The 15,517-nt window shown below is 33.3% G+C and overlaps 1 protein-coding gene across 1 annotated transcript in view; it reads right to left on the reverse strand.

Moving 5' to 3' along the window:
- The window catches only part of LOC116346651, a 6,657-nt gene extending 1,610 nt beyond the window's left edge, over nucleotides 1–5,047 (reverse strand). Inside the window, exons 1-4 of the mRNA XM_031776817.1 lie at nucleotides 4,858–5,047; nucleotides 4,351–4,779; nucleotides 2,109–2,263; nucleotides 1,906–2,052 (exon numbers count right to left, since the gene is read on the reverse strand). Of these exons, the coding sequence (XP_031632677.1) occupies nucleotides 1,906–2,052; nucleotides 2,109–2,263; nucleotides 4,351–4,779; nucleotides 4,858–4,915 (789 nt within the window). The 5' untranslated portion in view covers nucleotides 4,916–5,047. The remainder of the gene's footprint in view (nucleotides 1–1,905; nucleotides 2,053–2,108; nucleotides 2,264–4,350; nucleotides 4,780–4,857) is intronic.
- Nucleotides 5,048–15,517: the final 10,470 nt, after the last annotated feature.

A 15,517-nucleotide genomic window follows, 5' to 3' on the forward strand; every position in this document is an offset into this window, starting at 1 on the left:
AAAAAAAAAAAAAAAAAAAAAAACGAAATTTGTTGTTCAGATGAGAGAATTTTTAGTTTTTGAAAAATCACCCCCCCCTGTAAAATGTAGCTCGCACATTACTGATATAGGCATATAAGTCTGTCGAATTGGCTGTTTAAACAATTCAGAGGCCTTGATATTGTGAAAAACGCACCAATTTTCTTATCACCGTATTTATGCATAACGCGAATTTTATCTGTGCAAATTATTATTATATCCAAATGAGAATGCAAATTAAATCGCACATGTGATGCGTACAACGAAGTAAAAGTGTAAACGGCGTCAAAAAACCTATATAAACAAATGCATTGATCGGCACAGAAAAATGTCAATGTCATCGAACAGAATCGACATAAATAGTGGTTCACAAACAAAAAGTGAAATGACATTGAATTCGATGAAGGAAGAATTTGCACATTTTTCCATTCGAAAGTCTTCCATATAGCGCGGAGATTAGTTTCTACTATTGGGAAGTTTTTACTCACGTACAATTTAATCGCGTCGATGTCATAATAGCTGTCGTTAATAAAAGACGCTCTAATTCATCAGCTTGATGTCTCATACGTCAATTGATAAAAATAAAGCTTCGTATAGAATATCAATTGTGTGAAGTGATAGCTAGACAAGCGCCGTACAACAAATGTAAATAAATAATATTTGCATAATACACGTGTACAACTGACTCAGGCACAGTATTTGTGTTGTTTGCATGTGAATGCATTTCCATATGATGATCAATATAAAGCTAACCTCCGAAATGCATCAAATATTTTTCAAACGTTTTCACTAAAATTCCCGGAACAAGGTAACATTGTTGAGATTAGGAGAGAAAAAATGAGCACAAGGAATTTGGGTGATAGAAAAGGTTGAGCCATCTAATTAGAATTCTTCGAACTGATTAACTGATGACGATTTTTGTTTTGTTCTTTTTGACTGTCATAGTCGTCAAAGTCATGGCCAAAAACTAAAGCAAATGTAGTCTATTTTTTTATTCATTTCGTATCACGTCCATACGTTCATTCGATTTTATTTAAATGATATCGTTATACTACGCTCATCGACACAAACAAAATTCTTTTCTTAGTTAGTCCAATACAGTACTATATACAACAGTGAAAAGTGACTTTTTGAACATTTTGCCAGAAAATTCGTATGATAGAATTCGATTGTTTAAACCATTTCATATGAACGCCATGCAATTATTCCATTTTTATTGTTTTATTCTACAACTGGCAATCACTATCAATGAACTAAATACACTGAAGTCAAGGATTATTTTTTGATCACTTTTGTTTCTGTACATGAATTTAAACATTATACAACTTTCGTGTGCTTTGGCACAAACAAAAACCAGATTGCAAACTAATCTCAGAGACCAATACATCATCATTCAAAATTAGCATTAAAAACGGGTAATTAGCAGAAACCACCGATATTAATGTAAAGTCATTGCATGACTTGTGTGAATAAGCCAACAAACTTAAAATAAACAAATATCGATGTTTTTCACGTGTCTCGAGTGACATTTGTGGCTTTATTCCTGTCATATTTCATGATTTACAATGCAATCATTCCGATGACATGTTTGTTAGTTTCATAGCGTAACGCGTGAGAATCCTTTGTCAAATGGAATAAAGATAAACACCACAGACAGATTACAGAGACTTTTCGACGACATTGCGTCAGGAAATGATGTAATGAACTGACAACATTTCACATGGGTTCAAAGATCTTGCATTTATTTTTAATGAAATCAATTTCATATAAGTTTGATTTTTTATTCTACATGCATTTTACTACATTTTCAATGATGTAGCACTGATGTTCATTGCTTTAAATTGGATTTTTGATTTGAATAGTTGCAAAAATTGTTTTGTATCAAGCATCAGTATTATTTTTGATCCATCCGTAAAATTCTGAAACACGTGTAAAAACGTCAGGATAGCCGAGTGCGCAAACTGAGGTACCGTACGAAACTATGCCAACAACTTCTTTGCCATCTCCAATGGCCAACGGTCCACCAGAGTCTCCCTAAAAATATTTTGTGATTTATCATTTTTTTTTAAAGAAATAGTTGTAGTACTTACGCCACAAGCGCCTTTCTTCGGTGGCGCCGACGTACAGGTTTCCGTATTAGTCACATTTTGACCCTTTGCTCGACATTGATCATTGGTGATTGATTGTAAGTAGATCCGTTGTAAGTCATTTGCTGGCTTACCTTCGCGGTATTGATTTGTATATCCTACAGAGTAGAGATTACAACAAGAGGCTTATGACATATGTGAATCGCAAGAGTCTCATGTGAATTATACTAATCAATAAGAGTCTGTATGTGATTTGCGAGTCCCCTTATGATTTTCAAGTCAGTAAAAAGTCTCAATGAAAGGTTTTAAGCGAATGTTAAATCATAACAATTTGTTGACCACCAATAACAACAAACATGTACACTGATACAAATTGAAGAACTGATACAAATGAACGAAAATAAAAAATAGACACAAATTTAGAAAAAAATGCACCAAATATAGCATAGATCACAAACACAATAAGATAAAAAAACTTCTATCACAAATCAAATGAAACAGTATTGAAGAACGCATTATAAATATCACGTCTTACCTCAACAAAGAACTCTGTATTCTAAATCGAATTATGAAATTTATTTCCAATGTGACATCAAATATTTCCCCGATCGAAATGTTGTTGGAATATTCACAGTAAATTTTAACAACACTCTGTTATTTCGAAATTAAAACAAAAATGAACACAAAACCAACTGTGAATATATCCATTCCTCAGCGAACAGCGTTCCGAACACACAAAATCGTTGAAATTGAAATGAGAATAAAATCAATTGATCGCCCATACCACGCTACAGACACTCACATCTAATTCTCAAGAAATCCTCTTAAAAACAAAACAAAATTTTATTGTAAACAAAATCGGTTGGTGCGATTGTAGTTTCAAAGTGATGGAAGTTGTTTATACTAAAAATACTGTCACACGATGCGAGCACATTTTCTAATATGCCAAACGAAAAATGTCAGTTGCATTTCGAAAATTCAAAATAATAATTCCACAAATAAAGAAAATTAAATGCAATAAATGACGTGTAAAAGAGTTCTTCTGCAGAATTTTAAATTAAATTAGGCAAATCTCTTTCCGAATAAATTGTTTTCAATTTAAAACCTAATGGTTGTGTTCACATTATGTTGTCAAATGAAATATTATTTGAAGTGAAAGAAACAAGTGGATCCATTCCATTGGAATTCGTGGAAACTATGCACATAATCTCCATTCCATTTGACACGAAAATGACCACCAGAATGTGAACACAACCCAATACATTAAGTTTTAAATTGAAAATCTAAATCTTACGCTCAAAAAAAAAAAAAATAAACAAATTTATTCGGAAAGAGATTTGCCTAATTTAATTTAAAATTCTGCAGGAGAACTCTTTTACACGTCATTTATTGCATTTAATTTTCTTTATTTGTGGAATTATTATTTTGGATTTTCGAAATGCAACTGACATTTTTCGTTTGGCATATTAGAAAATGTGCTCGCATCGTGTGACAGTATTGTTAGTATAAACAACTTCCATCACTTTGAAACTACAATCGCACCAACCGATTTTGTTTACAATAAAACTTTGTTTTGTTTTCAATAGGATTTCTTGAAAATTATATGAGAGTGTTTGAAGCGTTGTATTGTCATTTCAATTTCAACAATTTTGTGTGTTCGCTGTTTGCTGTGGAATGGATATATTCACAGTTGGTTTTGTGTTCATTTTTGTTTTAATTTCGAAATAACAGAGTGTTGATAAAATTTACTGTGGATATTCCAACAACATTTCGATCGGAAAAATATTTGATGTCACATTGGAAATAAATTTCATCATTCGATTTAGAATACAGAGTCCTTTGTTGAGGTAAGACGTGATATTTATGATGCGTTCCTCATTACTGTTTCATTTGATTTGTGATAGAAGTGTTTTTATCTTATTGTGTATTTTTAATTATCAAACAGAAAGAAATTTGAACAATAATTGCTTTGACACAGTGGACATTTTTAAGAGAATTAATATGATTACTTTGGATGCTAGAAAAATTATATGTCTTCAATTAAATGTTGATGTTATTTGAAATTGACATTAATGATTGACTCGTGACTCGCGCTACAGCCATACATTTTGTGTATGTTATGTATGATGTGACTCGTGAGCAGTTTGTATGAGACTTTCACGAGTCAACGCTGATTCGAGTCAGTCATAAGCCCCTTGGATTACAATTATAACCAGCATTGTTTTTTTTCGATAGCGATACATACCCCATCCAGTAAGTGTGGTGATCACTCCTCCGCCAATTTTTTGATTTGAATATTTGATTGATGCAATGGTTGAGCTATAATTGAATGCGCCATTTATTTTGAGAAGAGCAATGTCACTTGTAACCAATTCTTTATAATTCTCATGTACTGTGATCTCTTCGACAAAATATCTTTCTCCTTTGCCATCCAATTTATTAGTTCCAGCCCAAATTGACAAATCTTGAGCTTCATAGTCAACAACACAGTGAGCCGCCGTTAAGACATAGTTTTTTTCTATGATTGAACCGCCACAGTTATGTGAGTATTTGTATTTACCTGTGGGGATCGGCAACCAAAACGGAAGATACTCTGGAGTTTTAACTTGCAATGAAATTTGGTATGGATATGAACGCGGCGCTTTTTCACCACCAACAATTTTCGTTTCTCTCTCTATCGGAAGAGTAAAAAAATATATTTTATATTTAAAAAAAAACCAATATCAAATTTAACTGTTGGAAAGAGGCTTACCAACTGATTTGGCATGAGCGCAAGCCAGCAGTGCAATCACCAAATAAACTAAATACATTGTTGCGTTCCGTACAATGACAATTTTTCAAAGAAATATTCGAATTAGATTGTTCAAAATGATTCTTTATGAATAAAGTTAGAAGAAATTCAAAGTGTAATTGATTCGACCGTCGATCTGCACTGATTTCAAATGATAACTCAGTTATTGCGAAACGGTAACAAATGTCTCACTATATATAGTACTTGATTGATGGTAAAATTGACTGTTTATACAATACAATAATATTTTTGTTGAAAAACGCGCAGAATTTTTCCTTATCAATGTGTTATCTGAGCAATTTATTATCCAAATGAGGATGCACAATGAATCACTTGTAATCTGAACAATAAAAGTGAATTCATCAAAAAATTTATAAGTAATTCTAAATGCATTGCACAATGTGAATGTAATGTCATCGAATCGACACAAACAGTGGTACGTACACACGACACAAAAGTAAAACATCTTAAATTCGCCATTTTCAACGAACAAATATCAGTTTCAACTTTGTATTTATTATACATGGATTTAATTTTTTATTCTCGCGTGATTATACAGTTATTATATGAAGAATTTAGGATTTGATGTGTCACAACGATGATTCTTTGTATCAATTGGACTCTGATGAAAAAAATCAAATGGCATCGAAAAAAGTAAATAACTATCGCACGTGTGCAAGCGCCTAAGAGCCAGTCATTTGTTGTCATGATCAAAACTAGTTGTATATAAACTCAGAAATGCGTCAAATATTTATCATACATTTACGCTCAAATTCCCGAAACAAACAAACGAACCTATAAATTAATGCGATAAAGATTAATGTAAAAATGAGTCGGTATTTGGTTAACGAATCAAATATTTGATTGAAAAGATTGCGACATCTCGTTAAAATTCTTCCAACTTGTGACGAATTTGCAAAGAAGTCTTACACGTATTAACGGCGACTATTCTCATTTCGTTCTATTTACATGTAGCATATAAAAATAATTGAATGTCATAGTCATCGAAGTAATAGCCAAAAATTGTCGATGCGTCAAATATATTTGATATTTTCATTGTGAGTCGCACATACAATTTTCGATAATGATGTACATTTCTCCAATTTCTTATCGCCGAATTTCAGAGACATGATACCGATTTTAATTTAATGTTTACTTATTTATTTTTAATTAAAAACATTCAACACAAATTCCAAAAAAAACACGCTTCTCTCTCCTTTTGGATTGGGTTGTTGTGTGTTTAATTGAGCGTTGTTTGTGTTTGCTTTACCTTTTATATGCTTGTGACACATTGATCCCTCTTGGTACTTCTACAAATAAATTTACCACAAACATTCAAGTGGCTTTGAAGTATGATACTCTCGTTTTCATGCGGATGGTCCATTTTAATGACGTTTGGCGACACGTGTGTACCGATTCGTCCATATTCATAAACAAATTAAAAGAATTATATTTGGTCTGTGGAAAAATATCAGTTAGTATAAAAATGCGAATATTTGCGTTGAGTTTTTATAATATTACTAGAAAATCAAGTAAAAGTTTGTTTCTGACGAAAATCATTAGCAAATCGACATCTATGTATCGATTTTTTTTTATTTTTATTCAATATAACATTTTAACATTAACTATGGCATTTTTTACATTCAATTTTTTTTATGTTTTTCAAATTTCCTTTGACTTGACCATATTCGAGGTAGAAAAATAAAATTATTTCGGAAATTTATAATCTGTAAATGAAAGAGAGAAAAATGTTAATAGGGTGTAAATAGTATTTATACTACTATATTTATTAAATACCCCGTGTGAGCACAGTCCATCAGTTATTGGTTTGAGTTCGCCGAACCTCTGTTTTATATATTTTTCTGCATTCGCAACAGATAAGGGTGGTTTTGTGATGAAGCCTTTTTAAAACCGAACTTTTCATACAATCTTATCGCACCATCATTGTAGAATAAAACATCTAAGGATAAAGTTTTAAAATTTCGCGCGACTGCAACATTTTCTAATTTCTGTAGCAAACGTGTCCCAATGAGATTATTTCTGAACTCTTCCAAGACTTCAATAGAATGGATGAATAGTTTATTGTTGTCAACCTTATCCATCTGTGCAAATATGTGGCCAACATTTTTTCCCGCAGCTGTTGCAATGAATGCCATGCATAGCTCGTCCTCAATCCAGTTTAGAAAAAATGGTTTCTCATGATCGCAGTACGATTCTTCGAATCCTTTGACGGTACCAAATGATTGAAACAGAATTTCGTGCGTCATTCTAACGGTTTAACCTTCCTTGTACTAAGAAGAAACTGAAAAAAGTATTACAGTCGACGTTCAGAAATCTTAAGTAGTTTGTTTTTAGAGACTTTTTTGTTCTGGCATTTTTCGATTTGGCCGCCATGTTGGCCGTGGCCGGCCTCAGATTCTAACCCAAGCGGGATCTTATGCAAATCAAATTGAGTACGTGTGTATGTATGTATATGTGATGTGTGTTGGGAGGAGGCCCTGGGGCCTTGGACATGACCATCATAGAAGATGATGACCGCGGACGACTCGCCAATCCGGCACCACACTTATACACTATAACTAAAACAACGACTTAAATTGCAAAGATCAGGGGAATTTTAATGACGTAAAGTCGAAGCATAGCACAATCAAAGTGATTGTACAAACGTGTTTCGGCCTTGAAGGCCTCATCAGTAGTACTAGATACGTATTACTGAGATTCTGGCTTTCCTGAAGAGTGGAGTCACCATGCCCTAACAATCCCTAACAATTGAAAAGATTTGTGCAAACTTACCGAAAGTATTTAAAGTATTCGAAAACTCGTCCGTTACGTGCCACGAACCGTGTGTAGGACCTCGGTATAAATTATTTCCGCTGAGAAATTTTGAACCGGCCATTTATTGAACTGCGTTTGGGTCCGAAAAACACGAAAATAAAATCGAAAAAAATTTTCCCCAAGAAAAACACGAAAATAAAATCGAAAAAATTTTTCCCCAAGAAAATTTTTGAAATTTTTTTTTAAGTGAAAAATGAAAACGCGAAAGATTAAGTGAACAAATGAAGTTATCAATGAGTGAGCGAACGAGTAATTATTAGTGAAAGGAGTGTAGGGTGATCCCAGGTCCAGAGGATTCCAAGCTAATATCCTCATTCTCTCGCCGTCCTGTGGATCAATAAGCTATATCAAGAATGTTACAAAGTAGGGTGGGTCGTTCTCTAAAATTTGAGGATATCATTGAGGGGGGGGGGGGTGTTTTTCTGATAGACCATACTGAGATAAGAAACTTTTGTTCTACGATTTTATTTTCCGCGGACGATTTTTATTTCCTACTAGCCGGCCTCCGCTCGCTTCGCTCGCTCGGGTAGACATGTTATTGTAATTCCTTCTTCTGAAATTACTATCTCTATAGATTTTGACTTTATAAAATTTTGTTCATTCAATATTAATTTCATTTTTTAAGTCTTGGACCATGATTGTCCGACATCATTTACTGTGTTAAATCGTGTTAAACCATGATATACAGTACGTTTTTTTATATAGATCCATCGATTTTTTAGACAAAAACACAGGATTTTTGCAAAATTAGTCTATACACATTTTATTCAGTATCTAAGCTACGGCGCACATAATCAATATTTAATCTATTCTCCTGCATTCTCCTGCATTGATCACACGGGCACATCTATTCGGCATACTTTTGCTCAAATTTTCAGCAAATTCGCGTTGAACCGTTCCACTGGTGTTGAATGAATGAACTGAGATGCTTCAAATTGCAGTGTGTTTTACCAAGAAGCCTTGCCTTAATAATAGCCCAAACATTTTCGAACGGATTGCAATCGGGTGACTGTGGTGGCCGGATCATTTGTTTTATTCCATTTTCCTCTTTCCAAGCGGTGCAGAGACGACTTTTGTGTTTTGGATCATTATCTTCTAATAGAAGCCAATTCGAATTGCCGTGGCCATAGAACTTCTTCGCGGTGGATAACAGTGTCGACGAATAAAGTCGATTCCAATGCATAAAAAACTATGTCCATTCCAATGCATATCGGTTCCGGTAATTTCAAGTGAAAAGATAAAACGTAAAACAAATAAATGAGCAGAAAAACCGACACGTTTTGTACAGTTATGTGAACTCATTGTGGTGAAAATATTAAAATTTCACACAAAAAGTGATGTTTCATTGAAAATATTTCAATGCAAAAAAATTCAATTCCGATATATATTTTCGAGAAAATGTTGAAAAAAAAAAATGATGAATTGATGATTTTTCATTGTGATGGAAAATGCAGCGTGTAAAATAGCTGCGTAATTTGATTTGAATGAAATTCAGAAAAAATGATATATATTTTATCTGTCTCGCATCGATGAATTTTACTGAATTTAAACATTTTCCATCATTCACAGCGAATTTCATCTATTAATCGATTGATTCAGGAAAAACATCAATACGCATTCAATGCATGAAATTGGAGATATTTACACTTTTTGTTGCATACCGGTTTTTTGGAAAGCAATGCGCTTGGATTTTGATTTGTTTTTAATGAACATGGTTGGAAATGTTAGTTTTCGGTACAAATGAGCAGGCGTTTCTATTTGTTTTAGTGTTGATTATTTGATGAAAACATTTGATGGAAAGAATGATGCTGTTGATGACCTGTAATAAGAATGAAATCATCGACTTTTGTCTAATGAAGCGACTCATCTCATCTAAGCTTCCATTTGCACAGCAAGATACGGCAGTTTGCTAAGCCATTGACTTTGTTTTTTGCATTTTCGGACAAAAGCAACGCAAGAGTTCGAAAAAATTTGATAGTTGATTCAAAATTCTCGATAGACAGAATCTAATGTCAGAGCATCTGATTGTGAAAAGGTAATCCATCGTGCTCATGCTGTGTCTCTGATTCATATTGTTAATAACAAGCACGTTCCCAAAAGTCGAAATGATGTAAAAATTGGTTCAAATTCTTCATTAATTTAATAGAATTAATGATTTTTGACAGTTTACAATCAAATCGTTTTTCATAAATATATAATGAAGTCGTATATAGTTTCGAACTCAACCTAATGACTTTTCAATGGGTTCGATTGAGTTATCGAGACTGTAAAAGTGAATGAGGGCAACAAAAGCAACCAAAGATCGTTGAATTATCACATACATTTTTTTTTCGTTCATACACAATAATTATATTGTATAAATTGAATGACGACCGAAACAAATTTCATATTACACATTAAAAATCGCTGTTTTTTCGTTCTTTCACTCAAAGGTGTTGTTTTTTTTCTTCTTTCAAATCAAGCAATCACTTTTTTCACTTAATATTATACCCACATTTACGAAAAGGTTGACTGTACATATGTGTAACGCCCTGCAACCTAATTAATCAAACGAACACGAACAATGATTAATGAATGCAATATCAAAATTTGAAAAAACGAAGCTGTTAACTTGTTCAGTTTTAAACAAGACTTCACTTTCGAACCTGGTTCTGTTTTTTTTCTCTCGCCTAAATCTGAATATACATTTTCAAAGTATAATTACATTCCATGGATGGAGATGTTGGCTCCTGGGCAGTTAGACACACAGACGATTTCATAAGAAACAATATGCTATCGAAATCCCTTTCAATTGCATGTTAAAAAAAGAGTCGAATGGCATCTCCATACAATATAATTTTAAAATAGTGCGTTGGAATTGCGAGCGCGTAATGTGTTTGATAATCGATCGCGTTTTGTACATTTCACCTCAATATAAAACGTTTCGCATTTCGTACACATGCCGAACAATTGTTCGATTTTATAATTCGATGGAAACAAAAGGTACTTCGCAATGAACACAATTCTTTTTTTGTTTCGATTATTGAAAATTGTAACGCATTGAAAGGGTTTACAAACCTTATAGATTTATGAAGTCACTTTCGATGTTAATTTGTGACTTTTTGAACTTAATTTCGCACTAATCGAAACGAAATGGGATTTGTTTTTTTTTTGCAGGAAAAAATGAAGGGAACAGATCATTTTTTAAGTTTGTGATTAACCTATTTTCTTTATCTTCAACCGTTGCATCGTGAACCAATCGAACTTTCGGTTGTTGAGAGAGATCAAGGATTGAGCCTGTTGGTTTGAGTTTAATGAAATCCAATTTTTGTTCTATTTCACGCACTTTAGATGGTCTGAATTGGGAATATATTGAATTTTTGACCGTCGACCCATCACGAACTCAAATACCAAATGGAAACAAAATCAATTCGCTGATGAAAAAAAACTAGATAAATAGGTTCATATTCTGTATAAATGCAACGGTCAAGTGTGCTGTCAGAATTGGTTGAAAGTTTGCGTGAGTCAATTTGAGATGCTAACCAATGTGAATGTTTCTATCTCTCTTTAATTATTTCTTTGAATTTTTTTAAATAGCATAGATTTTTATGCAAAACATATTCTGGACGATCAAATTATCTTTCCAAAGGTCGGACACGGTCAGATAGTCAAAGGTATATACTTTTTTCTAAATTCATTGGATTTATTTTTAAAAAAATTGCAATTGTGTTCAACAATATACCAATCTTTATTAAAACATTCTTAAAATCATATTTTTCAGCCATCGAACTTGCTTGAGTATTGAAAGATCATACAATCAATAGTTAAAAAATCTCGAACTAAAGTTTCAATAATGAAAATGATTTCTATCGCTGACTGTGTTATCGCATCGATTACGTTTTTTCGTCTCGTCTTTATCATTATCCGCATAAAATATCGATTACAACAAAGAATTGAAAATAAAAACACTAGAGAATTCTCTATTCGTATTATGTGTAATCAGAAAGCTGGTGATTTATTGCGGGAAATGAGAAAGAGCCAAAAAATCACATAAAAGTGATAGATAAGCGCCCTAAAGCCAATATTTCTCTACATATGAAAACGTTATGGTGAAAAAAAAATTACGGCGAAAAAAAGGACGAATGCTGAACGACATATCTACAGTCTGTGCCGACCCGTGCAAGACATGTGAGCGTTTTTAGTTCACTTTTAACTGCATTTCTGGTCAAAAAAGAAAAAAAAACCATCACATACGACAAGAGGGAAAGCAATCATGTTTTTTTGTCTTAGTCGAAAAAAGAGCGATATCAATTCCGAAAGGAAAAAAACCTAACCAAAACTTACACATGGTCGATGCGGAGGAAAAAAAAACACGTGAAAGCGTTATCGAAATTCTGTAGGTCATAAATTTCGTTTTAATATCTTCATAATTCGTTGGATGCTACTATTACCGGCATCGGTCCGACATGTTGAGCGATATAGTCTTCGAACATGATTTTTATGGAATAATATTTCTCGGGCTTACCAGATTTGTGAATGCCAGACGACAAGAAGAAAAAAAAACAATTCTCAAAGAGAGATAAAAATACTATACTCGCATACAAAATGATATAATAATATGCGAAGAAAGTAAAAACACGAGACTCAATCCGTTTTTGTAGCAATAATAATTCATAAAGAGTGATTCAATAATGGGCTGTTGTATGAGAGTAAAATATTCAAATTAATTGTTTCGGAACAGATTTGGCATATTATATGCACATATGCGAGTTGCAAATTGTAAATAGTCTTAGTACTCATGTTAATTTGTTGCCTAATGCTCTCTATTCAAATCAGACGGTACATTGTTTAATTTCCATGTATTCATCAGAGTTGGAAACTCCGACCCCGACCGAACCGAAGATGGCTGGAGAACGGTCGGTATCGGAATGATTTCGCAATCGGATTTTTGTCGGGATTCGGTATTGCTCGATGAAATTTGTCAACTTTACGTTCTGATTGAGTCTTTTCAAAAATAGTACGAATGGTCGGTATCGAATTAATTGCTTGCATTGCGAACTCTGATATTCATTCCCCATTCGCGAAATGTAGTCAACACAACTCAAACATGACACTTTTATTGTACATGTCAAATGTGCAAATTTATTAGAAGCCAAATTCGAAGTATATTAAAGTCGAACAACCACCATAATATACGCTGCGATATTCATTGAAACTATCGTAGTGTTCAGCCAATAGATTGTGCACTAGCTGCCACATCCATATTTATCGCTTTGCTTTAACATACTGTTTGATTTATTCGTTAGCGTTATTTGGTTTGTAAAATGCCGCACATTTCATATTCCGACGGCGAAGTTATTGCAACAATTCATTTCTCAAGTGTCTCCGTTTTTACAATGTCTACTCTCTTTCACGAGATTAATTTTGAGCATTGAACATTTCCGTAGCGATTTTTGGTTTTTTGGCATCGATGGGAATTTGTCCTCAATTCGAACCAATTTGCATTCAATTAAACTACTTTTGTAACGATAACTATAAAATTGGTATTCAATTGTTATCTATATGATATTCAACCGCACCAACCAGAAGCTTATATGAACATTCTCAGTCCGACCATTACATTAAAATGCAATTTCCAATCTTCACACATGCGACATTGTATTTATCTCTTGATTTCAACGTGAATACTAATTTCGAGACATTGTCTAAATTTATTCCAAAAATATTTGCTGCTTTTTTCTTGTTCCCCTCAAAAGTGTAAACAATAAAATCCTCGGCGATGTGCTTCTTTTATAACAAAGTATTTGTTTTCGTTCAGAGAGTCACTTTAAATTGAGAAGAAACGGCGGTGGCAATAAATAATGTGTGTTTTGTGGTCTTAAAGTACTTTTTAGTTAATTTCACTATTTTCAACATCGTTTTTCGACTTCATCACGGTAATAAAGCGCAAAGGCACGATTTCAAAAAGTTTTAAAACTAATTGAAAACAACAACATACGGTTATAAAACACTCCTGTACATTTATTGTAATAAATCACACATGTGAATCACTCAAAAGAAGATGACGAGAGAAAAACCAACTAAGCGCTAGAAATATGAACGTGTATTTAAGTCTAAATCCTTTTTTGTCGCATTTTCATTCCGAGCCGGCTCTTTTATTAATATATTTCAATTTAAATCGGTCATAAATATTACGAGTAGATCCATGTGTGGTTTTTCTTCCACTCTGTCTATCGGAAGCAAGCGTGCATATGACCCAAAAATCATCTCCCAATTTCAAAACGTGTATCAGTATGAAGATTAATTCACATTACGATTGTGCACTTGGTTCATGTTTCAAATGAGTTATTTGTATAATTAGTCACGTGAATGTTATACAAATTGATTTATTCTGAAAGAGACACAAACAATCTGGCAATATTTTAACAAGTATACCTGCCGTCCGACGGTTTTCCTCGTGAAATTTATTCATTTTTAATTCTTTTTGACAGAAAGTTTGGAAATTTATTACATCACACAAATTGATACGGCTAAAAAAAGGAGCTCCAGTGTTATTTTCATATATATATGATGTAAGAAGGAAGCTTCCTTCCACTTTTCTGCAGTGTATAAAAAAAAAGTTTAATCTAAATAGATTCAAAGTGTATAATGCAATTTCACATGACAATGCCTCGAATTTTTATGCTATTTAGCTGGCAAAATGACAATAGGCTTTTAACCACAATGACTCATATCATCGTCAATTTGTCTGTTGTAGTCGAAATGCACGATTTCACATACACACATGTGCGATTTTTTCAATTTAAATCTCGCATCTTATCGCATGAACGATGAATAGATAACACTTGAAAATGGAAGCATCCACTTGATGCGATGTAGATATATTTCGCTGGAGTGAATTTTTCTTCAAGTGGGTAGCTTGGTTTTATGGCTGACATTTGCTGTTTTGTTTGATTTTCATTTTATATATGTATATCACAGCGATTGTGCCCAACGTCAAATTAAAATTGAATTTAAATGCAAAGGAATAAAGAGAACGAAAGAATTAAAAGAAGAAAGAAACGGCACTAAGAGCATCGTTTTCGAGGTCGATTTGCCACTGTTTTAACCGCATATTGCATAAGAGAAAGTGGGTTAAATGTGTATTCATGTTATGGCTTTTATTACTAAAAGAGTTATGAATCCACTTAACGCAGGCTGCACCCCATTTGCTTCTCTCTCTCTCTTTTTTTCCACTCTCTTCTTTTGTTCGGTTGTAACAATAAATAATAATAATTGTTTAACATGTTGTGCATGCATCAAACAGCCGCGATATTAAACCCATTGGAAGAAATAATTTCGCTTGTTCTTAATAGCATATTTGCTTAATGCGTTGCCGTTCGATGAGTGGAGAACAACTGAACAGATAATGACAAACACTTACACATGTCGTTACATTTGTTACCAAATCGTCGGCGTTTTTTTTTTTGGTTGGGAAGTTTGTCTCTAATGAAGACACGGTCTTTGATTAGAAACCTTGAATGGCAAACACACATGCATATTAAATATATACATCGTAGCGGAGTATAATGCGTTGAGTCCCACATGCTGTGTCACATTTTGATATTCACATCATGTTGCCATTAAATCATCGTCACTATCAACTGAATCAATGGGAAGGAGATGGAAGGAGCAAATGCATGGGAGACATACAGGAACAAGGATTCAAACTGAATGATAATATTTTATATTTGCAAAAGTACCATTGCCTATGTGTACTTTATAAGAGTTCCGTCGTGCATATGCTTGAAAAACATTCAACCGCCCT

Source organism: Contarinia nasturtii, unplaced genomic scaffold (genome assembly GCF_009176525.2).
Source record: "Contarinia nasturtii isolate CC-2019 unplaced genomic scaffold, AAFC_CNas_1.1 Cnas_scaffold_1627, whole genome shotgun sequence".
NCBI classification, from domain to species: domain Eukaryota; kingdom Metazoa; phylum Arthropoda; class Insecta; order Diptera; family Cecidomyiidae; genus Contarinia; species Contarinia nasturtii.